Source organism: Protopterus annectens, chromosome 14.part0, assembly GCF_019279795.1.
Source record: "Protopterus annectens isolate FY-2018-M chromosome 14.part0, PAN1.0, whole genome shotgun sequence".
Taxonomy (NCBI): Eukaryota; Metazoa; Chordata; order Ceratodontiformes; family Protopteridae; genus Protopterus; species Protopterus annectens.
This window is the reverse complement of record NC_056748.1, coordinates 800855147-800882132: the sequence shown is the minus strand read 5'-3', so window position 1 is coordinate 800882132 and position 26986 is coordinate 800855147. Positions and strand designations below refer to the sequence as shown.

General features: G+C 40.6%; 1 protein-coding gene across 1 annotated transcript in view; it reads right to left on the bottom strand.

Annotated features, from left to right (window-relative positions):
- SUFU (SUFU negative regulator of hedgehog signaling) overlaps window positions 1-26986 on the bottom strand; it is a 1639861-nt gene that overhangs the window by 244944 nt on the left and 1367931 nt on the right. The window contains exon 10 of the mRNA XM_044056544.1: window positions 1831-1969. Coding sequence (XP_043912479.1) covers window positions 1831-1969 — 139 coding nt within the window. The remainder of the gene's footprint in view (window positions 1-1830; window positions 1970-26986) is intronic.

The window sequence follows — 26986 nt, the reverse complement described above, 5'->3', positions numbered from 1 at the left end:
TAATCAGAGGAGGATTTCTAAGACCTGGTGGAAGAGGGACCACATCTTGCAGTGTGGAGAAAGCCCTCTCTGCAACCTGGAAGGCAGATGAAGCCGGGAAGGGCTGACTTCCCAACCCAGGAGCCAAAGCTGCCAAAAGAGGGAAGGACAAGGCCACCCATGATCAGACACCTCCAAAAGGCACTGGACCTGAACTCTCAAGAGCGTAGGTCCCCAGGGGAAGGGACGACTCTGAAAATGAAGCCAACACCAACCCCAAGGACCCAGCGTGGACATCTCAGGTCCAGGACCTGCTTCAAAGGTATTGGAGCCGAGCTAGTCTGGGACACTACCAGAGTCAAAGAAAGATGCATTCCGCACTCTGGTCTAATCGGAAAAGCCAGGTCTTGCAACTCCGAAACCGAGGGTCAGACTGGGGGAGAAGGTTGCAGTATCAGGGTTGGTATTTTCACAGCTCCAGCACGAGTCGGAGAAGGCAAGAACCCAAGCTGGATCTGGGCTTTGAGAAAACTTCGCATCATCCTGTCCATGTTGGAGTGAGATGGCTGAGAGGATCCAGAGGAGACCCAGGAACGTGTGGACCTGACCAGAGACAGACTGGTCCAGATGGTCGGGGCAGGGGAGGGAGATTTACTCTGAAGAGGATGATAGCTCTGTGAACTCCAATCTGGGCGTGTCTGACACAAAGAGGTTTGCTCAGGAGACAAGGAACTTTGGATCCATACTACTTCAAAGGATCCGACAGACTGCTTGGACCCGAGAGCTGAGGATCCAACAGTGCAGAAGTCTTGGCCAGCGCCAGCTCTACTGGATCCAAAGAACTTCTCGGATTTGGAGAGACGTGAGAACACGAGGCATCCGAACACGACAGATACAACAACTTTTTGCGCTTTTCAGGAACAGAAGTCATTGACCCTGGGGTAACTGAAGAGGCACACTTCTTAGGGATGAGCATTTGAGCTCCAGAGGACAGAAGCAGGCCTCTTAAGATCAGCTTGTTTCACTGTTCAACAAGAGTTCTGAGACTGAAGGCCAAGCAAATATCGCACGGGACCTCCAAGTGCCCTGGCCTAAGACAACACACACACCTCTTGTGGACATCTGATTGGGTATTATTATGACCACAAGAAGCACACTTTTTGAAACCAGAGGGTTTGTCCAACATGCTGAAAGAGGGTCACACATGCACATACAGTACTCACACACACTAACTCTATTCTAGGATAAAGTTAACAAATTAAACATATGAGGAAAGTCTTTTTATGTATATAAAAGGAAAGAAGTTTGAAGGAAGCAGTTAAGTAGAGAAGACTAACGAGGCAGGAAACAGCCCTAACGCCAGCGACTAACTTCAAAAAAGACAACTGCCTAAGAAGGGAGGGAAGGTACAAAGCAAAATCTGACAAAGTACAGCTAGGAAAAACTGAGAAAGAGAAGGTAAAAGCTCGGAATATTAAGAATCAAAGAGAAACCACTTATCTGTAGCAGAGGCTTGCGTAATCGCGTCTGTGCTGAAAAGTGGCAAACGAGATCTGGGGGGGGGGTTTGAGAAGGCGTGAGGCATTATGGGAGAGGGAGGAGTTTTGAGGCTCAGATCATACGTCTGGAAGAAATGGCCGAGTCGGATCAGAGGATGGCTCTGAAGACCCAGTCGTGATGCATAATGAAATAGACATCGGATTCTGTGTTTTTGCTGGTACATGTAAAATGATTTTTCATTACAGAAACAAAACTAAATGAGGCCATCTACTTTTTAACAAAAAAGCCAATTTGCTTGTTAATAACGAAACAAAAATCTGCTGCATTTGAAGGTTTTGTAAGACTACATACCTGTAACCATGGCCCATGTGCTGCATAAGGATGCTCCTCTGTGGCAAAAGCTCCTTCTACTCCTGTAGACACAAATGTGATTGCAGTGTCACCTGTGATGCTCTTGTATGTAAAGTGTCGTCCATGTAAAAGTCTACCCCTAGAAATACAAACCAAAGTGAACGCTGGTAATATACACTGCAGAAATTTCACACAGTTAGGACCTCTTCACAACTACCATCATCATCACACAATTTTTAAAGTGCTAAAAGAGAGAAAATGGAGTTCTGCACACCACTCCACTTTTTATTTTCTGTAATTACTTGGTCTACATTTCTTTTTCAAGATTTCTATGAAACATTACTTTTTAATCACCGGAAAATCATAAGTTCATAGGTTAGTACTAGGCTAACTGCCCTTGTGAGCTATTGTAAGCCTAAACAATTATCCCTTGAGAGACTCAAACTCTGCACCTTGTGTTTGTAAGGCAACCACCTTAACCACTGGGCCAACCCCCCCCCCCCACTCCTGCACACCACATCAATCTGTAATACTATCCTAACAGGTGTCTTGTGTTAGAAAAAAGTGAGCATCATGAGTTATGATTAAGCTAAGAAACTATGTCTACATGTTGCTTTGTACAGCTCTACAAACTGATGTTAAAACAGTTTTAATAAGATAAATACCGAAGATATTATTTAAACAGAAGAAGCTATTTTAAAAAGCAAATACTAACAGCTGTGCCACCTATCAAAGAAGCATAATAAGAAATGGAAGCAAAACGGAGGTTTTCACAAAAATTAAACTAAAAATGCAAAGAAATAAATTGCAAAATATGACAAACAGGATTCCTAATGTAGATTTCCTCAATAATTATGCAGTTCTGCATGGTATGCAAAGCTGTAGATCATCTAAAGGCAGCCCTTCCTTGATAAAATGCATATTATCCCAAACAATCTTATATTTGCAGTGGAGTCAGACACTAGAGCTGTGTACAGTGTGGTGCACAGCTGCACTGTTTTCAAAACTTGTAGAGTACATTACATGCAAGTCTATTAATACTGCACTCAATAGCAGCGGTGGAATTATAACTACTAAATACATTCTGTCCGCACACACTACGTGCATAAATTTGTATGGTGCATCATTAGTGTACTGTGCTGTATAGTACACTATTATTTTGTTTACACCGAGCAGAACTGAGGTGGGTTACCAGCCAAAACTTTGACCTGAGATACCAGACTAAAGGCTTCTGAACTTCCCAAAAACCATAAGCTGCCTGTTTTTTTGCTTGATTATACTATTTACTGTGCTTTTTACTGTCTGCCGCCTACTTAAATACTTAATACTGTGCATTATTTGTACTGCAGCTGTCTGCCTTACTGTCCCTGTCAAATCATACTTTATTACTGTTTTGCTGTTTGTAAAGCTCCTTTTGCTATTCTCTCTGTTTAAGTATTTGCTGGTACTTTTCACTGTTGCAAAGCTATCTATTCTGCTTGTTCTGGTTTTTCCCACCAAGCAGTGTTAAAATGATTTGTTTGCTGTTTAAAACATCCTTTAGAGTCTCTTTTATTTTTAGTTGCGGTTTAAAATGTTTTTTAGTGCCTCGCTGCTATTCTTCTGCTGTGTTACACATTTTTCTAGTGTTTCCAGCCAAGTAGTGTAGCTAGTACTGTAGCATAATCCAGATAAAGTTTTGCTGCAACTGGGTCTATTTGTAGTGGCCGTTTGTTCTGAGCACATTTTCCAGGCCATCTTTGATTGGAAAGGGCCCTTCTGCACTCTAGTTTGAGAAGTGTGCCAAATGGAACCTGTCTGGTGAAGGGTGGTTGGTCTAGTGCTTGGAGTAAGCATCCTCAGTGGTCCTTTTTCAAAGTATTTAGCTTCTGGTACTTAAACCACGTGTTTCAGCAGGTTTCTGCTTGTTTGCGCATTGTGCAGAGCATTGTGCAGCACTGCTGCGCAATTGTGAGCCATAGACGGACAGGTAAATTCGACAAATTTTCCCTTAGATACAGCTGTAGCTCATTAGTGTAGTCCTCCTCACCCACAGTACTTTTCTGGTCTAAGAAATACTGCTAGTGAACTGTGACCTATTAAACCACCAGAAAAAACAGCAGAAATATCCACCTACTGAGTACCTCCTTTATCAGTCCTGAAAAGCCCCCTCTTTGGGGTAACAGTGCTCCAACCTAGCCTGCAGTCTTTCACGATCTTGTCTTGCTCTTACATAGCTTTTTAATAAGCTAAAAGCTTGTGGCTCAAACAAAAGGTCTTTGCCAAAGAAGAATCAATAAGCCTGATTTTGAAGTCTTTTGGCATGTAGTGGTTGAGCAGCCATGCATACCTGTGAATAACACAGCTAGTTGCAGCTGCTCTAGGAGAGGCCTCTACAGCATCATAAATACATTTTATACTGTGTCTGACTATCTGAGTAGTCTTATTAAACAAGATTTGCTGTGTGGACTCTGTCCCCTGTAGTTCCAACTTTACCTTGCTTATGGAGTCAAGAATAGAAAAGGTACTTGATCATCTGGGTATAAAAATGAATAGTCATGAATGCCAGCGTAGACGTATAAACCCTTTCCCCCATCTATCCATAGCCCCACTGCCTGTCTGAAGAAGGGGCAAAGGCACTGAGAAGAAGCTTAGAAGTTTATCAGAAGAGAAAGACTGCAGAGGGGGTCTGCCACTGGACTCTTGTGCAAGAACTTAAATTCATCAGGAACTTTATAAAGCCTGTCTGATCTTTTGGGGGGCAGGAAGCTGCAAATCAGGGGAAACCAAGGAAGAATGCAAACCATCCAGAACTCGAGGAAAAAGTGAATGGGCTGGAGGACCCATTTCCAAGAGGCTGTAGTATCTTTCCTGTACTTCTGAAATCTGTCTAGTTTCCCACTCAAAATGTTTCCATCATGTTTGTAATTGTCTCTCCAAATGAGGCTTCTTCAACAGGACAGTCATGTTAAATGGAGTATACATCATCAGAAGGGATTTGGTTAGGGAAATGTACTTAAAAGGAATATGACAGAAAATGTTCACTCAGAGGCATCTTTGTCTTCAGAAGATGAATCCACAGTAATTTTATGGGGGTGTGGGAGGAGGAGGATGGGCAAAAAACTAAGGAGGTTTCAAGACCATAACAACCTTGAGCAGGCCTTCAGAGAAGTCCATTCATTTCTTCTCTCTAGATTGGGGAGGTGAACAGACATGCTTATTTTTTGTGGTTTCCTTTTTTGGTATGATGTCTGCCTGCACCAGGTGTTGAGGTCAGACCGCAACATACCTCTATTAACTTACATGGGATCTCTTCCTTAACTAGAATCTGTGGGATGCTTTCCAGGTCCTCTGATATTAAGATACATGGTTCACCTTTATCTGTGGAAGTAGATTCCTCAGTCAAAAGGACCTCTGATGCCATACTGGCCTCTATCGGGGTCTTGTTAGACGCCAATGGAGGTGAAGTAGAACACACCACTAGTTTGGAACCTCAGTGAGTGTGTCAGAATCAGAAAAGGTACACTGAGTTTCCATCCTTGGCATTCTGATTTTTTTCTTGAGGGGTGGAGGTTCCTGTGATGAAGCGAAATCAGTTATCTTGGAGTGGGCCAAATGCTTCCGATGTTGGGCCTCCAAGATAGTGTTAACCAAAGGTAAACAAGATCACAAAGTCTTTGGAACAAAGGACTGATAGATGGAACAGGCCTTGTAGTCATGTTGTACACCTGAGCAGAAGAGGCACTGGGTATGCAGTATGGGATTTGCCTACAGCACTAGCACCTCTCTCCTCCTACTGGACATTTAATACAGACACAGAATAACAAAACAGGTAAATAAAAGGAAAGTTCTCCAAAAGGGCACTTACCTGGCTTAAATAAGCTACAGTACCAATGACCAAATGACAATCAGTTCGACACATAAATTACATGCATTTGGGCTGGTGGCATGACAGTCTAAGAATCTACTCTCATACATCCACCTATACACCCCTATGATTTTCAGATGAGGTCACATGTCAAACGTACAGTCTACGGAAAGTTAAGCTTTGGTCCAATGGCCAGATATCAGTGGTGATAACCCACTCGTTTGGAAAACTGTGAAAGTGATTTCAGTCAGAACATCAACTTTTTTTTTGTTCTACATAAAAGTATTTGCTTGCATGTGTCACTATGCGTGCAAATATATATATATATATATATATATATATATATATATATATATATATATATATATATATATATATATATATATATATATTTCTCACAGCAAAATTCAAGGATGTTAGAAGGTTTGTTTGTGTCTTTCGGCTTTTCCCGGCTAGGGGTCGCCACAGCGGAACTCCCGTCCGCTAATGATTAGCAGTTGATTTTTACATACCGGCTTGCCAGGCCTAACGCACAACCTTCAACAAAGGTACGCCCATTCACACATGGCTCCACGCAGAAGATGCTCTAGCTGAGAATCGAACCGGACAGCGTCTTACTGTGAGGCGACAACGCTACCACAGCACCACCACCGCGGGTATAAGGATGTTAGAAGCTAATAGGTTAATTTAGCAATACCTAGAAAAAAACAGTACATTTAATCTACCTCTACATCCTTTGTTGGATGTTGTTGTCTTTCGGCTTTTCCCGGTTAGGGGTCGCCACAGCAGAACTCTGGTCTGCTAATGATTGGCAGTAGATTTTCACTGTGCCGAGTTGCCAGCTCGATGCCCAACCTTCAACGAAGGCACAACCATTCACGCATGTCTTTCGGAATGCCACTCGACCCGCGGGGAGGACATGCAGACTCCACAAAGAAGGCACTCCCTGCACACTAGCTGAGAATCGAATGGGAGAACCTCTTGCTGTGAAGCAACAATGCTACCGCTGCACCACCGTGGAAGGTAGTACATCCTTTGTTGGATACATTTGAAAAATTCGTTATGGAGAATATATACAAAATTCATGAGAATGATAGAAAAGTTATGTGGAATCTTACTAAAAAGGAGTATGAACTACTGACGGAATTTAGGAAGGATGAAACTTTACATATCATGACTCCAGATAAAGAAGGAGGAACGGTATTATTTTAAACAATGGATTATATAAATGAGATGCAGAAGCTATCGTTTGATGAAGAAACTTATACAGTAGTTTGTAGGAATCAGATTAACATATCTTATTCACGAATAGATTCATACCTGAAAGAATACTTATTAAATGAGAGAATAGATGTAGAATTGTACAACTTTTTATATAGAAAGGATCCTATCATTCCAATTTTGTTTGGAATTCCCAAAATTCACAAGAATGTAGAGAAACTACCATTCAAGCCCACTGTGGTGGCAAGGGGTTCAAAGATACACCCCCTAGCAGTACTACTGGACTCCTGGGTACAACATTTAGTTAAGAAACTACCTAATTTGGTCTGAGATTTATGGGAATTTTTAGGTCTCTAAGTAAGAAATCTGGGAAAAGGACTTGGTTTTCCTTACCATAGCTAAAAAAGATCTTTTTACTGTGATTCTCAAGGTGGAAGGACTAGGTTTTTTCGAGGAAGCTGTGTTTCAATATTCAGATCTGGAGTAGGAACAGAACACTCATTTGTGAGCTTATGAGGTTGATTTTGGAAAATAACTTCATTTGTTTTGAAGGAGAATATTTTCAGCAAACCAAAGGTGTAGCCAATGGGGGCAGCCTGTGCCCCCGTGTATGCAAACACAGTACTTTTGGGATTGGAGAACACATTAGTGTTCAATTGCCCCTTTTGGGATAGAATAAAATTGTATTTAAGATTTTTGGATGACATATTTGTTCTCTGGAAATGTACATGTGAGGAAGTTGATGACTTTTTCAATATCTAAGAAATACAAGAGAATTTGTAAAGTTTACCTACCATTATGACAAGAGTAGTATTTATTATTTACATGCATACATATCCCATTACAATGATGGCTTTAAGTCTAAAGTGTATAGAAAAAACACATTTTGCAACTTTTATCTACATTTCAGAAATAGTCATCCTATATTACAAAAAAAAAGAGTATAGTAAGAGGGCAGGCTATAAGAGTTGCAATAATGACATTACACAGAAAAGATGTATGGGAAGAGTTGAAAAAAAATTGTGATAGGTTTCAAGAGAGAGAGGATACGCCGCAAATTGGTTGTTGGAAATAACAAGGGAAGTGTATGAGAAATGGGGTAGTATGTTTAAACCACTACTGGGTGTGAGTTTAGAAAAAAGTAGCAGCATACCACTTGTCATCAAAGAACAGTATAAAAAGGCATGCACACTTGGATACATTCATTTGACTAGTAATATCAAAAAAGCCCATGAAAAAAAATTGGAATATATCTAGGGTGAACAATGAGGTGTTGGATAAGGTAGGAGAAAGACCTAGATTTGTTCATAAGACAGGAGCAAATTCTGCTGGTGCATAAAATACATTTAACAACAATCACGGAGTGCGGAACAAGACCATGTGGTGCCTGCCAACAATGCCCAGGAAGTTTGTATAACACTGAGTAACAGACTAAAAAGTGAAATAAAATTTCAGAAGGGAAATTGTGCCACTAGTAGAGTGGTGTATTTAGCTACCTGCTCAATATGTAAATAAATGCAAATAAAACCAAACTAATGTTTTTCCCCTACCAAAAACTCCACTGACAAATCCACATTCACCAAACAGAGGCAAAGCAACACCCTCCTTGAAATTATTCCCAACACCAAGCTTCTTGACATCATTATTGATGAAGAACCCACAATCACTCTACAATCAAAAAAATCCACCAAAAGTTAGGTCTCCTCTACAGGCACAACCACTTCCTAAACCCTTCTACCCGTCAAACTCTTGCATCCACCTTCATACTCCCCTCCCTTATGTATGGTGCCCCTCTTTTCACCAATCTCCATCTTGGCCTTCAGTCCAAACTTGAATCCTGCTACCACAAGATCTCCAAATGTGCAACCAATTCAAAAAACTCATCCCACCACTGCTACTCCCTCCTCACCCTCAACTGGCTTGAACTGCCAAACTGCCTCAGTTACATTGCCCACAAACTCATCTTTAAACCTGCCAACTGCCCAGCTCTCGCTACTTCCTTAAAACCTCACATTCCCAACTGCTCACTCAGATCCATACACCAAAATCTCCTTCAGGTCCACAAACCTGCAAAACCTCCTGGCTATCTACTGCTGTCTCACTCCTTAGCTAAACAGTGGAACTCTCTCCCCACACACCTACGCAACCTACTTAACCATACAAATTTCAAACCTCAGCTACTCTCTCATCTTTCTTCCAAAATGGAATGCCCTTGCCGTGCACCAAATTAAACCCCCCTCCCTCTCATTCCACCTTGCACTGACTCATCTAACTACCTCTACTATTACTTCATCCCACCCAAAACAATCCATCCCCTACTAAAAAATAATTTTCTCTCTAATATCTATTGTACTATACTCTCCAATCTCAAATATACTATTACCCTCTCCATGCATAATATTTTCCTAACCTACTAATGGTTAGTAGCTATAGATTTTGAAATGTTAAACCTGCAATTGAGTTTATAACAAAAATATTCACTTTATGTAAATGTTGAAATTTCTATACTGAATTATGCCTTTTCATTTTTGTAACTCTGTGACAAGCCATTTGCAAATCTCATGGAGCTTATCTGTATATGTTTAATTAGCTGTATGAACTATGCCCTTTTATAACATGTGAAATGCAACTTTCAATCATTGTGGAGCTTTTCTCTCCGGGCCTCCACTGAAAACGGACTCTTCTTGGCCCAGTGGACTTCCCCAATCATCAAACTTAAATAAATAAACAAATAAACTGTACTACATTTTATACAGGCAAGACTGAGCGTCCCCTCAAGAACAGAATATACGAACATTGAAATTACATAAAAAAATAAAAATAATGCATTGTTTAAGCATTCCCAAAATTGTTTAAATTTAAAAAGAATTTGTGTTTGGTATTGTGGAGCATGTAAAGCCTGAACCCCGGGGTGGTGAATGGAGAAATTTGTTGAAGAACAAAGAAACTGGTTGGCAGATCAGACTGGCAGCTATGCTCCCTCCGGGGATAAATAATGCCAAATCTATTGTTCCTATGCTGCATGAAAGAGCAAACAGATTTTAACTTGCTTATATATTTTTTTGTACAAGTTTAACAAATGTGTGTGCAAATATATATATATATATATATATATATATAAATATATATAAATATATATATACACACACACACACATTATATATATACACACACACATATATATATTACATATGTATGGATCTAGGACTATTTACCGAATGCCCAAAACACCAAAACTAAAACTGCCGAACACACTTTAGCAAAAGTGCTTTTCACTGAAAAAGCACCTTTGCTAAAGTGTGCAAAAAAATAACAAATAAATAAAAACTCACGTTTACGCAGGGGGGGGACTGCCCTTCCTACTTTCATATTCTCACTCCGAGATCGCACTACAGTGGAGAAAATGGGAATATTCCCTTATCCCCACTGTGGTACAATCTCAGCAACATCCATTTCCCCAAATTCTTCTCTCTCTCTTTTTTTGCACACTTTTGCGAAAGTGCTTTTTCGGTGAAAAGCACTTTCGCAAAAGTGTGCTCGGCCATTTAACTTTTGGTAAAACAGTTGTTCGGAAGACAGTATAGATCCCATATATATATATATATATATATATATATATATATATATAAAATAGTACAAAAGTTAAAGTTTAAGTTTTTGTATTGGCACATTATTGTACGCTTTTTCAAAAAAAAAAAGAGAGGGTGGAGTTGCATATTTGTGTGAAGTTGTAATTTTGTGACATCTATTGTGTGGATTGGTTAAGAGAGTTGTCCATCATGGTTAAAATGGTATATAAAGTGCCTTCAGATGGTTGATTAATTATTCTGCCGAAGTCTCCGTTTCAGGAGATGAAAGCGTTAAATTCTCAGTTTTGTATAAAAGAGCGTGAACCTCGAGGCGCCTGGATCGTTCTTTCTACTGTTTGCTGGTGATTTTTAGCCAATGCTTCACAACAATGCCACTAAGTATTTAACTGCATCATTTACTTTGACATGGAGCTGTAATAAACTGCTATATCTTAAGTAAACACAGATGTGAAAGTCAATGCCTAATTGACTGGGGTAATTCTAAGCCTAAGCTTTATAGCGGTTTGGCGTAAGGGTTAAAGTCTTTGCCTTACAGGTACAAAGTACTGCGTTTGATTCTCTTCTTGTGTTATTGCCCAGGCATAAAATGGTCTTTCAGGGCAATTGGCTTAGTATTTCACCTATGAACAGCCAACTCTTATGTTTGTCAACTTTATTTTTCCATAACTTGTTGGCTATACATACCAGTTGAAAACAGACTTCTCAAACATGTCCCAGACAAACAAGCATGCTCATCCCTAAAGAGAAGACATGTAGAGGACTTTGAAAACATCTCTAAAAAGCACCAAACTACTCGCCTTGCATAATTTCTACACTGCACACGTCAAATCAACCCTTCATGTGTACGCTCTCTCAAACACACACACATACACACACACACACACACACACACACACACACACACACACACACACACACACACACACACACACACACACACACACACACACACACACACATTATATATAAATAGAAAGCCACGGAAATGCAAATACATAAAAATACATGTATACAACCGTGTGTGTGTGTGTGTATAGACATAGAGATAGATGAATACATGTTTTTACAGTGGACTCCATCCAATCCGTTCTCGCTGTGACCGGACCCCAGGCTAGATAAACAAATGGCTGGTTAAGCAGAAAAAGCATACAAAATAGCATTTATAGGTTATAAATCAGCTCGAACAACAGTATTTGTGATGGTATGCATTGTGCTAATGAATATGAACTCTAAAACTCAAACGTCTGACATTATTTAGCCAAGAGGAGAAGAAAGTGTTCTTCTCTGTTGTCTTTCGCTAGGGCTATGGCAGAAAGTTGATGGCCGGTTAAAGAGAGGCCAGGTAAGAGGAAGTCTACTGTACAGATACACACATACATATAGACAAATAAAGGGATACATAGGTACACAACTTTTGTAACACCACTGATCAGCAACGTCTGTACAGAGGGCAAAAACTTCAACACATCTCTAAAATATAGCAGACATCCAAAATATTGAATGCCCTATATGAGCCTCTGTTTTATTGACACTCTTTGGTTGACAAAAAAGATCCATAACAATCCCTGAACTGGGAAATATGACCTTTCCCTGGGGATTTGTACAATCTCTGAAATGGAATAAATAATCAGGTGATGTGGGGTGTGCAGGGGAGGTCTCCCCCCTGTATAAAACCTTTTTAGTTTGTATTCTTTGAGGTTAATCCTTGGAGCATGAGCAGTAAACTGTCAATATTAACATGTCAATACTTGGGACATTAATGCTGCAGCAGGTACACACTATCACTCACGTAAATGTGTGTGTGTGTGTGTGTGTGTGTGTGTGTGTGTGTGTGTGTGTATATACGTACAGATCATTTTGGCATCATCATTAGTCAACCACTGGTGTCTGGAAAGAAATATACATCTCCCAGACTCCAAAAGCACAAAACTAGTAATCTATAAAAAGAAAGCAAAAAATAACTCCCAGTACTACCGCCCTGCAACTCTACTCTACTGTTTCTACACACACACACACACACACACACACACACACACACACACACACACACACACACACACACACACACACACACACACACACACACACACACAAAACAGTAGCATATACTGATGCAAGCTTTTGTTGCATCATGAACAGTAATAAACAAGTATTCAATGCATGTTCATTCACATAAATACTTGTATTGTGAAACAGAAGCAAACCCATGCAATTTAGTATAAACTACCTCAGAGATAACTCAACAAAAGGAAAAGAAGAAACTTCATTAACCCCAGTGTTTGACAATCTTGCAACAAATCACCCCAGTAGCAGTACTTTATCCATCTATGAAACAGTATCAATGTAAAAATAAACTGCTTTTACAGTACAGATCAAAAATATTTCCTGAATAATTATGTTTTTGACCAGAGCTCTTGTAAGCCCGCATTCAGTGTTATGCATGCAAGAACACTGTGCAACTGCAAATAGCAAAAGAACAATCCTTTACTAATATTCAGTTTATATCTTAGACATGCAAAGAATGTGAAGGTGAGATGACACTCCAGCAGGCTTTAGAGGAAGTCAGCATGGGTTATACTGATATTCTGACTACTAAACAGTACTGGAAGACAGCCTTGTTATCTGTGTTTATCGCAAGGTGCCCTCAATACAGTTCTGAGGGAAATAATAAGCTCTGAAGTTTCTGACTCGTGGTCAGAAAAAGTGCTTGAGTGGATGTGACCCGTCTAGCAATTATGAAGTGTTTGTGGAAGACATGGGATACCAAAAGCCAGTAATATGTTACCACGCTTTCAAAATATGGTCTTCCAGCTGTGGCATTAGGAGTGGGCAGAACAAATAAAATAAATGACATTCTGGGTTGCCTTTATTCTCAACGTTTATCAACTAGACCTAATCTATCCTTAGAAACAAGTCTGGCCCTACAACCATTACAACTAAAGCTCAGCACCAATTTCAATAACTTCATGAAGACCTTCAGAAAGACAGGTACTGGTATGTACTGATTACACAAACAAGCACAGAGAAAAAAGAGCACTGATCCTACTCATTAATGACAACCGCTGCCAAGAATGCTTCCAGACAGGTAATTTGTCCAAGATTGAAATTCACTAATTTGGCAGAGGCAGATTCCATATATATGCCTAGGTAGCAGATAGGCACAACAGAAGGCTGACTATCTCTCAACAGCCTAAATGAAGGGTGTATCTGAAAATAACTGTCAGTGTTACCTTTAGACCTCAACAACTTGCAAACGCCTGAAAAATTATTACCTTTCTGACAGGCCTCATGACAGAATAACACAACTGGCAACAAAGAAATACTTTAGGGGTCCAACCAGCACATTCCAGCCCTTAAGACAAATCATTAAGTTTCATCAGCTGGGTCAATGGCTCAAATGCACACAGATTAAGTAGAAAGGAAAGAGGGTACCATGTCCACTGCCCTTCAATAGTGCAAAGGGAGGGGAAGTGTCAGAATGTTGCTAACAGAACTACTGCACAAACAGGAAAGGAAGGTAAACATGGACAGTGCTATTAATGAACAATTCCAGTATTTAACCAAATGTTTTCTCGAAGTTTACTACACTCATTGTCACTGGACTAGACAGCCGCTGTGATGTCTGGTTTAAGTTACAAAGATAAAAAAAAATTCTCAGGTGACCTGTTCTGGGCAGACCTTAATGAAGCCTTCATAATGGATGAGAAAGTACAGACTAACCTTTCTGCCCACAGTTTTGTAGAAATCGGTCAACTGATCAATAGGTTCTGCAAATTCTGGTTAGTAAAAATAAATAAATAAATCATCAAAGTATATTTAGAAACAATGGGGTTTTCCTTCGTCTGTTGTGTGCCCTAAAAAGTAAAAGTTCTGGGGAAGTGAGGGTCCTCCAACATGGAAAGTGCACAAGTCTTGCCCCTCCTACAGCAAAATGTACTCCAAAGCTTTACTGAAGTGTTTTTGGCAAGATTATTTCACTGAGCTGGCATGTGATGTTTGCTGTCGATTGACATGAATCCAGTTTTGCATGGCGTTTCACTTCAACTGTGACTGGAAGATGGGGCAACAGTTCACTTCAACTGTGACTGGAAGATGGGGCAATAGTCACATACTTTTGAAACCGCTTTGCCTGGGATAGGTAGCAGTACAATGGCTGACATATGGCAGAGTATGAAAGCTCACGATTCTAATTTCTCTTGCTAAGACAAAGAAAGCAGCCTTCAGTGGTTGAAAAGATGTCTGCAAATCTTCACTAGAAGGCTGTCAGACTCCAAGTTTATGCTTGTGGGCAAATAAGGTATAAGCACACTGAATTTCATTTAAGTTTATCAGCAAGTTCAAATCTGAGACATGTTCCTGCATAATTTGTTCTCAGTTCAGTGAATCAAGGAATTTGGCTTGATCCATGTGGTACTGCTCATTACCTCTGGGGGAAGACAGTCAAGCATGTACATTCTGACAGAAATCAAATGCCAGACTGATCTCTTTATGGTTATAAATCCACTTCCTCTCCTACAGCTCTGAATTTTACTTCACCTAATCATACACATTAGGAAATGGGTTAATTTTTTAAAACCCAGCCTGGAAGGTTGCTGCTCCTAAACCGAAGAGAGTCATGGATTACCCCTTCAGCAACTTTGTGTCGTAATATGAATAAATGAAGGACATTCTTGTCTTAAAATCAGGAATCAGATTCTGTGCATTGACACAGACCACAGCTGGGGGGGCAGGGGTGCTTCAGGTTTAATGTGTGATGCAGTTTAACACAAACTGCCTGGTACATGAATCTGACAATTTTCATAAAACGCTTGATTCTTCAGGGTTTCCTGGATTTGCACAATGATTCCATGATAATGTACAGTTCATATGCTTCAGATCAGTGGCACAACATGACATTCATAAATAAACCATGCCCTGTACATTAGTGGCCCAGAAATTAAAAAGTAACATAATACTTTTATCTGCCAGGAACATGTTACTACTGGTACAGCCAGTATACAAAGTAATTAAACATTCTATTAAACATTAACAAATCTGTTAATTATGGTATTCCAGCTGCTTCACTAAACCTTCTGTGCATCAGGGTTTCTCTTCTGTATCACAACAATCCATCGCTGAATTAAGAATGAATTTCCCACCTACAGCAATACTAGCCATTAAAATGCAAGGCTTCTAAATTCAGCAGAGGAGGATGCAAAGAAAGGCAGACCATCAGTACTGGGGACACAAAAGCAAACTAATATCAATAGCCCTTCTAGTAGCATGAAGTTTGCTGACCCCCCTTTCCAGTCCTTATAATGCTTAGTGACCATCCTAATTATTCTTGGACTAATAAAGTACTTGCTCCCTTTATGATGAACTCATTATTTATAAGCTTTAGGTCCTGTCCATCTAAAAAAAAAAAGGCATCTTCAACTACTTGCTTTATAAACATTGCTACTACAATTCCAGCATTTTGCATTAATGGCAATTAGCTTCCCCAGTAACTGTTAAGTTAAAAACAGTTGATAAAACTCAACCACAACCCAAAACAAAGAACAGTAAAATATTCATAGAAGACAGAATGATATATCCAACTGACTTGCACCTAGCTTCCTCTCACTACCACGTTTACTACTCAACCAGTCTCCTCTCTTACTCCACTATCTTCCCCTTCCATCCCATTAGCCCTTCTAGCTTGTTCCACCTTCATGTAGAGCTTCTGCTTTACATCTGCTTGAGTTTAGTGCACTATTTGTATACAACATTTAGGTACATGAGTTTAGAACAGTATCTGTCTGAGCTTAGTATTGCCTGTATATACATACTACCTTTATTCCTAGCCTTTAGCTAGATATTGTACATCTGTTCATTACTATGTTTCATATTGTATGTATAGCTAATGTTTGCTGCAGTATGTATTACTTGCTACTGTATGCATATTCAATTGTTCTTCATGTAGTCTGTTGCTCGTTTATTGTTCTGTGGAGCTTTTCTCCCCGGGCCTCCACAGAGAAAGGACCTGTATCCAGCTGGAATTTCCCGGTAAACAAATGTAAGTAAATAAATAAATAAATAAAATATCTGCTAGAACAAGTCACTACTACCTATCTGACACAAGGCTACTTTAGAAGTCTGATCTACTGTGTCTAGAAAAAACTAGTAAGTATAAGACAGAAAAATGTCTACTCTGGAGTATGCCAATTAAGTTGGCTAGCCAGAAAACAGCAAAGATTGAACTATTCACGTACCAACAGTTTCCCCAATTTATCACCGACTTTCCCAAAGGTGCTCACCTACATCTTTTATCCCAACACATCCCTCTCTGGCCACCACATACCTGGCCCTGCATATCTTATGCTATGCATTCCACACTAACTCATCACTCACAGAACTTCATCTGTATCATGTCTCACACTAAACCTCTCTATCCTTATTAAAGGCTCTACTTTCCACTGTACATCAATATACCATTCAGGCTCTCACTTCATTCTCTCAAGCTTGTACTAGACCAACCTCTATCAGCCCAACCTGGTCACCCAATTATCATTACCCTGACTACTTCAGTGCCTCCCCCTCCACAATGCACAAGCAATAATGCCCGACAGGGTGTGTGTTAATGTGCAATTAATGCCCACCCAGGGGTGTTTACAGCCCGGAAGGGCATTACTGTGCTTAGAGAATGGACTCTGTAAAATTGTTTTTTTTTTTTTTTTTTTTTTTTTAGTACTATATTTTTTTTTACATATTTTTGATGCAAAATAGTTCTACCGCCTAATGTTTCAAACTTTCTGTAGTATATGTTAATGCTGTTGGAGGAAGCATTTTACACCAAAAATATATGTACTTAAAAAAATAAGTAAGCAAGCAGAACAAAATTTTTACAGAGAGCCTAGTCTCTCTCTCTCACTCATGCAGTCTCTGCTTTCACGCACAGACACACACAGTCTCCTCTAGTTTCATACTCACATTCACTCACATAAGCATAACTCTCAACCTCTTAGTACAAAATATCTGGACAAAGCGAAAAATAATGGGGGGGAACAAAGCCCCCCAAAAAAGGGACACATTTTAAATATTGCTCTTATAACTTAGAAAGTTGTTAGAAATAAGGTCTTGTATTACAATGCATTTTCTGAAAGACAAAGCCTGAAGCTCAAACGACTGTCATTACTTAGTGAATTTACTCCTCAACAATTTACCACAATGTCAGAAAACAAAAAATTTTATAAGGAAAAGACAAAAAAAAAAAAAAAAAAAGAGAGAGGCAAAAATCTGGACATTCTGTGAAAATTAGGACAGCTAAGAGCTACGCACGCAAGACCACTCTCTCGAGTCTCCTCTGGTTTCATACATGCAGTCACTCACAGACGCAGACAGACGCCAACACACACACACACACACTTTTCTATTTTTTTTTTTACACTCGCTAAACAGCAAAAGTGCTGCTTAGCGAGTGTAAAGTAATGGCAGCTATTAGTTTTTTTGGCAGTCCAAGTTCCATGGCAGCTTGATAAGCTGCCATGAAGTGGTGGACTCGTTTTTCTACAGGCATTACGTGCACATTAATACCCTGCTGGAGAATGTTCGTTCTCCAGTCAGGGTCTTCATGTACGGTTTGACCATTCTCTAATGTTCTTATGTTTTCCTTTAAGGTATGTATAAAGTATAGTCCAAACATCAAAACTGTCTTTCTATTAATTTTGTTTAGAAGATTCACTTTAATGTATGTGTATTGCCTCCAAATCTGTCTTCACATAATTTTTACAAACATTCAGTTTAATGTTTATGTTCTGCACAGCGCAGTTTTCATTCATTGTTGAACCCTTTATATCTCACTGCTAAAAGCTTGTAAATGCTTTTGCTTTAACAGATGTTTTCCACATTACCACATCTTTATATTAGTAACATGGAGCTTTTCTCCCCAAGCATGCTCCAAAAAGGGGTTTTGATGCCCAATTGGACTTTCCTGGTAAATAAATCTACGCAGATGGGGATTACTTATTTATACACTTACCTTTGCCTGGCGTCTCTCTACTCCTCCAAGCAAGCTTGAAGGGTTCAGAGAATTATCTGTATGGTACTTCTGCAGTGATGCCAGTTTTGTCCTAAACCTTATCAGTTGCAGGTTGCTCAGTCATCTGAGATATTACAGCTTAGGGTCTCCAGGTGCTATTTTAAGCTTCTTTGAAAATGATTAAACCAAATATCTACTGTAACTTGGAATGGGAAGACATTCCACAAGCGTCTGTTGACTCTTTAATGGGTTGCTTTCCTCCAGGAACACAATGACCACTCTGAACAGACTGCACAGTGTGCCTGAATGTGGCTGTTAGATACTGCAGTAAAAGTACAGTTTTGTACCTACCATAAATGTAGATGTTCGAAGATCCACATTGCTGCAGTCCTTACACTTGGGTAGTCCGCTGTCCTCGGTCGGCCCGAATATCAAAGTATAAGGCTGACGTCGGTCAAGGCGCATTTGACTGACATCAGGACGTCAGGGTACAAATGCGCATGACCGACGTCATATCCTCAGTCTTTTCTTGCCCCAGATGTCAGAAGACCCTAAAAATAAAGGTCAAAACCAAAAGACAGCAAACAACCAACCAACCACCCTTGCACTAATTATATGTACAATATATACAATATACACAATATGTACAACCCAACCCACACAACCACCTCTAACTACAGAGGGAAGGAGGAGGGTAAATTGGACTGCAGCAATGTGGATCTTGAACATCTACATTTATGGTAGGTACAAAACTGTACTATGTTCTTCATCTCACATTGCTGCAGTCCTTACACTTGGGTAGAATCCCAAAGCAGAGGTAAGGGAGGATGGCTAAACTACAAGGAAGCAAGAGCTACCAAAATGCCCTGCAAAACAGCAGTGGCAAAACCAGCCCTGGATTTAGAGTAAAGTGGCAGGTGATAATGCCTAGAGAAAGTATGCACTGAACTCCAAGTAGCTGCCTCCAAAATATCCTTGGTTGCCACTCCCCTCAAAAAAGCTGTTGAAGTGGCAGTAGCCCTGGTGGAATGAGGCCTAATCCCAGCTGGAATCTCCTTGCCATGATGGGAATAACAGAAAGCAATGCAAAACCCAATCCACTTAGAAATAGTTTGTTTTGACACAGGCTTGCCCTGAGAACTCAAAGCAAAAGAAACAAACAACTGCTGAGACTGCCTGAACCCTTTAGTTCTGTCCAAATAATAACGCAACTGCCTGTGTACATCTAAAGTGTGCAAAATCTTTTCCCCTTTATTTTGGGGATTTGCATAAAAGTAGGCAAATGAATAGTTTGGTTTAAAGCCACACTAGAAACCACCTTAGGCATAAAGGAAGGATTAGTACGTAATGAAACCCTATCCTTATGGAAAATCAAGAAAGGCTCAACCGCCATAAGGGCCTGCAATTCAGAAACCCTTCTTGCAGAGGTAATGGCCAACAAAAAAGCAGTCTTCCATGACAAATATTTCAACTCAGAAGTAGCTGCAGGCTCAAAAGGTTGTAGAGTGAGTTTCTCCAACACAAAATTGAGATCCCAAGCAGGAGTAGGAGCTCTTCGTGGGGGTCTTATATTCTTTGCCCCTCTCAGAAATTGCTTGAACAAAGGATGAGAAAACAATGGTGGGTTGCAATCATAGTGAGCCGAAATTGCTGCAGCATGAACTTTAATAGAAGAGAAAGACAAACCTTTGTCTAGTAACTCAGTAAGATATTGAAGAGCCACACACAAATTAGGCTCAGAAACATCAAAATCTTTTGCTGCACTCCAAAATAAAAATCTCTTCCATTTGTCTGCGTACACTTTCCTTGTACTAGGCCTTCTAGCTTCCAAAATAACATTCAAAACTTGCTGAGGAAGTGGAGGCCCACTATGGTTCAAAACAGAATATGCCAGGCTGTTAGGTGCAGAGAGTGAAGCTTGACATTGAGCAAATGGCTGTCCTCCTGTGACAACAGGTGTGGAATCGAAGGCAAAGGCCATGGAGGCTTCTGTACCAGACTTCTCAGTAATGGGTACCAGTGCTGTCGAGGCCAATCTGGAGCTATCAAAATCATCCTTGGCTTGTCCTGTCTGACCTTTAGAAGTACCTTTGGGAGGAGAGGCAGAGGTGGAAAGGCATACACATGAAGATTGCTCCAATTGAAAGAAAGAGCATCCACTCTCCAAGCTGTGGGATGAAACCCTTTTGTGCAAAACTTTGGCAGCTGATGGTTTAGTGGAGAAGCGAACAGATCTATGTCTGGAGTTCCCCATGACACTGTCAATTTCTGAAATACATGAGGATCCAATTTCCACTCGTGGGGATCCATAATTCGTCTGCTCAACACATCTGCTAAGGACTTCTGTGCTCCTGGCAGAAACCTTGCCTGAAGATTGAGCTGTAAACTGAGAGCAGTCTCCCACAAAATCATTGCTTGCCTGCATAGAGGATAAGAATCGTTCCCCTTGCTTGTTGATGTACCACATGACAGTTGTGTTGTCTGTTAGAATCAACACCTGCCCTGGAAGAAGTAATTCCTTGAAAGCTATTAATGCAAACTGGACTGCTAACATCTCCTTCATGTTGATATGTAGATGTTGTAGTCTGGCAGGCCACTTGCCTTGTATCCACTTTCCATTTAGATGAGCTCCCCAAGCTTTGTCTGAGGCATCTGTCGTTAAAATCTGACTCGCCTCTGGCCGGGTCACAGAGAGTCCCTTGTTTAGGTGACATTCCTGAGCCCACCACAAAAATTCCTTTTGAATGCAAGGTATTATTTGAATGACAGTGTCCAGATCCTGGCAGTGCTGTGTCCATACATTTTTGAGATACCATTGTAGCTTCCTCATATGCAGTTTGGCATTGGGAAGCACCAGAATACAAGATGCCATGAACCCTAAGGCTTGAAGGACTGTCCTTGCAGTCAGCCGGACTGATGAGATAGTTGATGGAAGTAAAGGGATAGACTCTTTTGTTTGTCCGGGGTTAAAAGGCCATCTGGGATGCTGTATTCAGTCTCACACCCAGAAAGCACATGTCCTGAGAGGGTACTAGACTGGACTTTATTTCATTCACAGAATACCCCAGGCATCTTAGCACTGCTATCACATATTCCAAATGATGAAGAAGCTCTTCCTTCCTTGAGCCAGAATCAGGCAGTCGTCCAAATAAGGATAGATCTGTATTCCTTTTAGCCTGAAGAAAGCTATCACTGGAGCCAGAACTTTCGTGAACACTCTGGGCGCAGTAGATAAGCCAAAGGGCAATGCAGAGAACTGATAGTGAGAAGTCCCAGCTCGAAAACGCAGATACTTCCTGCAACTTAGTCTGATAGGAACATGCAGGTAAGCCTCCTTGAGATCCAAAGTTACCATCCAATGATCTTTGCCCAGCAGAGGTAAAAGCTGCTGCAACGTCAACATTTTGAACTTGGGAATGTCCAGATAAGTGTTGAGGATAGATAAATCCAAAATTGGTCTCCACGTGTTCCCCTTCTTTGGTACTAGGAACAGGCGAGAATAAAATCCTAGGCCCACTTCTGGCATAGGGACCGGCTGTATGGCCCCTATTTGGAGCAACAGAGAAACTTGCTTGTGAGCCTCTATTCTTTGTTGAGGAGGAACATCTGGCATGCCTTTGAAAGGAGGCAAGGTATGGAAATAAAACCTGTAGCCGTGGTGTATGATATCCAATACCCATCTGTCTTGGGTAATTAAACTCCAATTTTCTTTGAAAAGTGCCAACCTTCCTCCCAAAGGTGCTGCCAGGCAGAAGACTCTCGCAGCTGAATAGTCAGGTCATTGGGTCTGTTTACGTAAGGACTGACCCCTGCCCTCACCCGAAGACTGTGCAGGAGAACTCCCTGTTCTAGGCCTGAAAGAGCCCTGAGCTCTGCCCCTACCACGTCTATATCTACCCCTAGACTGGGAATCATAAGAAGGATACGTCCACCCCTTAGTAGGCCAATTTCTACTAAACTTTGGAGGCTGGACCTGCAAAAAATCTTTAACAGTCTGCATAGACTTAGCCTTGTCTTCCATTTTCTTTAAAACTGCCTCAACAGGAGAACCAAACAACACGTCAGATTGCAAAGGAGCATCTAAAATCCTTGTTTTAACATGGTCAGACAAATTCTGATCCCGCAGCCAGGCGTGCCTGCGAATAACTGACCCAGTGGCAGCCACCCTAGACGAGGCCTGTACAGCATCAAAACCACATTGCAAAGAATGCTTACCCACCTGTTCAGAAACATGTACTAAATCTTGCAACTCTTTACAATCAATACCTTCTGCCAGAGCATCAACCTTAGACTTCAATTGTGAAAGGAGATAGTTTTGGTATTTCAACATGTGAAACTGGCAATTCAAAGCCCTCATAGCAAGAGTGGAAGAAGTATAAACTTTCTTTCCCCATCTATCCAAGGCCCTGGCCTCTTTGTCTGCAGGAACCGGATTCTTTACAACAGAAGCCTTAACACCTTTAGGCCCCTGGCTAACAGTTTCTGGGTCTGCCCTAGGACACTTACATAGAAACTTATGAGCTTCAGGCACACTGTAATACCTATCCGGTTTAACAGGAGCAGGAGGCAAAGAATCAGGATTAAGAGAAGCCTCTGTAAACACATCTTCCACTACATCCAAAACAGGAGGTATAGCCAAAGGCCTATGCTGGGGTAAAACAAAATTCCCTAAGCCTTTTCCTGGAATCAGAGAAGTCCTGACCTTCCCACTTAAAATGCTCCCTCATGGAATGAAGAGTTTCTGAAAAAGAAAAATCCTCAGGAGGAGAAGCAGAAGGAGTAGAATCATCCACATCAGAATCAGAATAAGGAGAGTACTCCTGCAAGTCTTCAGCCGAAGACTCTGAAACATCTGAAGCCTGCTCAAAACTCCCTAGCTCAGGCTCCACCCTAGGTCTTTTATCAGGAGGGCATAGAACCCTAATCAAAGTAATCAAATCTTCTGCCATTTTAAGCATATGCTTCTTGGGCACAGTCCCTGAAGAACTAGGGTAACACCAACTGAAGCTAAACCTGGCCTGCCCCTGGGAGAAGCCTTGGAAACAGAAGGAGAGGGCCTAACCACCCTAGGCAGGGAGGGAGTATAGTAACCTGAGAAGCCCCATCAGCCTGGCCTGCCTCCTGAGAGGCCACATCCTGCAACAACAAAGTCTCTCCCTGGGAACCCAAAGAAACCTCCGGTGGAACCACCGGCTCCACCGACACCTCTAAAGAACCGGCGTCCGGTACTGTTGGTTCCTCTAGCCTAGGTTTAACAGCTTTGTCCTTGCGCTTCTTGAAGCGGGCCGGAGTATCCGACGGCATTTTATAATTGCACCGCTTCCCGAAGACTAACCTGGCACAATCTAATCTCCTCTTAATAGTGCGCTTATTGAATCTAGCACAAGAGAGACACCCAACAACGTCGTGCTCAGGCCCTAAACAAGGAATACACAAAGTATGGTAGTCTCTATGCGGTATCTGTTTCCCACAAGAAATACAATTATTCACTTTTTCTGACATCCGGTAAACCACTGAGGCAAGAAAAAACTAAAATATTCCCCAACGGGGTACTTAGCCAACTTTGATTCGGTCTGAAACTCCGAAAACGAACAATTTCAGAACGCCAACCGGCACTTGCAACGCTGCTTCTGCATCGGACCATGCGGCAAAAAAGACTGAGGATATGACGTCGGTCATGCGCATTTGTACCCTGACGTCCTGATGTCAGTCAAATGCGCCTTGACCGACGTCAGCCTTATACTTTGATATTCGGGCCGACCGAGGACAGCGGACTACCCAAGTGTAAGGACTGCAGCAATGTGAGATGAAGAACATCTTCTCTATGCCTTTCACTAGCTTGGACTTGGCAGCTAGTGGCCACTGTGTTCAAAAGTATTCCAAAATTTCAGATGTCCATATTTAGTTGGATGAAACAGAGGGCTGCTTCAAGAGTTCCAATCACCTGAGATGCATTCTCTGCCATTTAGTGGCATGTGATGCTAGACATTTAAAAGTGTCTACTTTCGTAGCCTGAAGTGAATTCTTGTATCACATACTATGTGCCGTAGGAAAGCCTTTGACATGAAACAGTTGTACCGAACAGCTTCTGATTTTTTTTTATATATGTGTATGCATATATATCTCTCTCTCTCATATATATATATATATATATATATATATATATATAAATATGTACACACACAACATATATATATATATATATATATATATATATATATATATATATATATATATATATATACACGTGCACAGACACACACACAAACCAAAGAGTATATGTGTGTGTATCATACGGAGGTGGTCAACATAAGGAACTAAACCTACTGTACTGATACGAACATGTACTTTACCTTCTTGTACAGCTTTTAGTAGAGAATATTATACAAAATCAAACATAAAACACAGTAAAATCATACATACAGTATCATACAAAATCAATACATGTACTGTTTTCTCATGATTTAATCATTCTTTTTGAAAAAAAAGAGTGTCTGTGTGTGTCTGTGTGTGTGTATGTGTATATATATATATATATATATATATATATATATATATATATATATATAGATATATATATGTGTGTGTGTATACACATGCACAAACCATAGGGTAAAAAGCCACACAGATGAAACCTTCAGTAAAAACTGCAAGAAAAACACAACCAAGCTAGAGTTTTAACTTCCTGTAATGCAGGGTGGGAGGTTGGCATAATGCTTTAAGGAGTTCACCATACAGACACAAGGTGCAGAGTTTGATTCTCACATACAGTAATTGGCTAGGCTTAAAATGGCTTACAAGGGTCATTAGCCAAGTACAAATCTATGAACCATGGGATATATGCCAAGGGACCCAATAAGGACAAAAAAAATGTTCCAACTAAATGTCGTTATGGAGTCATGTACATAGAGTGGATATAAAAAGTGTACACACCCCTGTTAAAATGCCAGGTTTTTGATATATAAAAAATGAGACCAGAATAAATCATTTTAAAACTTTTCCCACCTTTAATGTGACCTATAACCTGTGCAATTCAATTGAAAAACAAACAAATCTGTTAGGGGAAAAATATAAAAAATAAAAAACGTACAATAAGCTGGTTGTTTAAAAATGCGCACACCCTTAAACTAATACTTTGTTGAAGCAGCTTTTGATTTAATTACAGCATTCAGTCTTCTTGGGTAGGAGTCTATCAGCATGGCACATCTTGACTTGGCAACATCTGCTCACTCTTTCTTGCAAAAGCACTCTAAATCTGTCAGATTGCAAGGGCATCTCTTGTGCACAACCCTCTTCAGGTCACCCCACAGATTTTCTATTGGATTTAGATCTGGACTCTGGCTGGGCCATTCAAAAACTTTTAATTTTATTCTGGTGAAGCCATTCTTTTGTTGATTTAGATGTATGCTTGGGGTCAGTTTCATGTTGAAAGGTGAAATTCCTCTTCATCTTCATCTTTCTAGCAGATGCATGAAGGTTTTGGGCCAAAAGTGACTGGTATTTGGAACTGTTCATAACTCCCTCCACCTTGACTAAAGCCCCAGTTCCAGCTGAAGAAAAGCAGCCCCAAAGCATGATACTGCATGCTTCGCCGTGGGGATGGTGTTCTTTTGGTGATGCAAAGTGTTGTTTTTGCGCCAAACGTACCTTTTGGAATTATGGCCAAAATGTTCAACCTTGGTCTCATAAGACCATAATACATTTTCCCACGTGCTTTTGGGATATTTGATGTACTGTTTTGCAAATTTTAGCTGGGCCTGGAAGTTTCTGTGTGTAAAAAAAGTCTTACATCTTGCAACCCTACCCCACAGTCCAGACATCTGGAGAATACGGGAGACTGTCACATGTTGTACACAGCCAGTACTTGCCAGAAATTCCTGCAGCTCCTTCAGTGTTGCTGTAGGTCTCCTGGCCGCCTCCCGGACCAGTTTTCGTCTTGTCTTTTCATCTATGTTGGAGAGACAGCCAGTTCTCTGTTATGACTGTCTTCACTGCGTTCCACGGTGTAGCCAATGTTGAGAAAATTTTTTTGTACCCTTCTCCTGACTGATACCTTTCAACAATGAGATCCCTTTGATGCTTTGTAAGCTGTCTGTGAACCATGGCTTTTGCTGCAGCAGGCAACTGAGTAAATGTCAGGAAAATCCTACTAGAACAGTTTAACTTTATTTGGGGTTGATCAGAGTCTCTTTAACTGATGGCAGGTGTATACCCAAGAAGAGTGAATGCTGTAATTAAATCAAAAGGTGCTTCAACAAAGTATTAGTTTAAGGGTGTGCACACTTATGCAACCAGCTTATTGTATGTTTTTTATTTTTTATATTTTTCCCCTAACAGATTTGTTTTTCAATTGAATTGCACAGGTTATAGGTCACATTAAAGGTGGGAAAAGTTTTGAAATGATTAATTGTGGTCTCATTTTTTATATCACAAAAACCTGGCATTTTAACAGAGGTGTGCACACTTTTTATATCCACTGTACTACACACACACACACACACA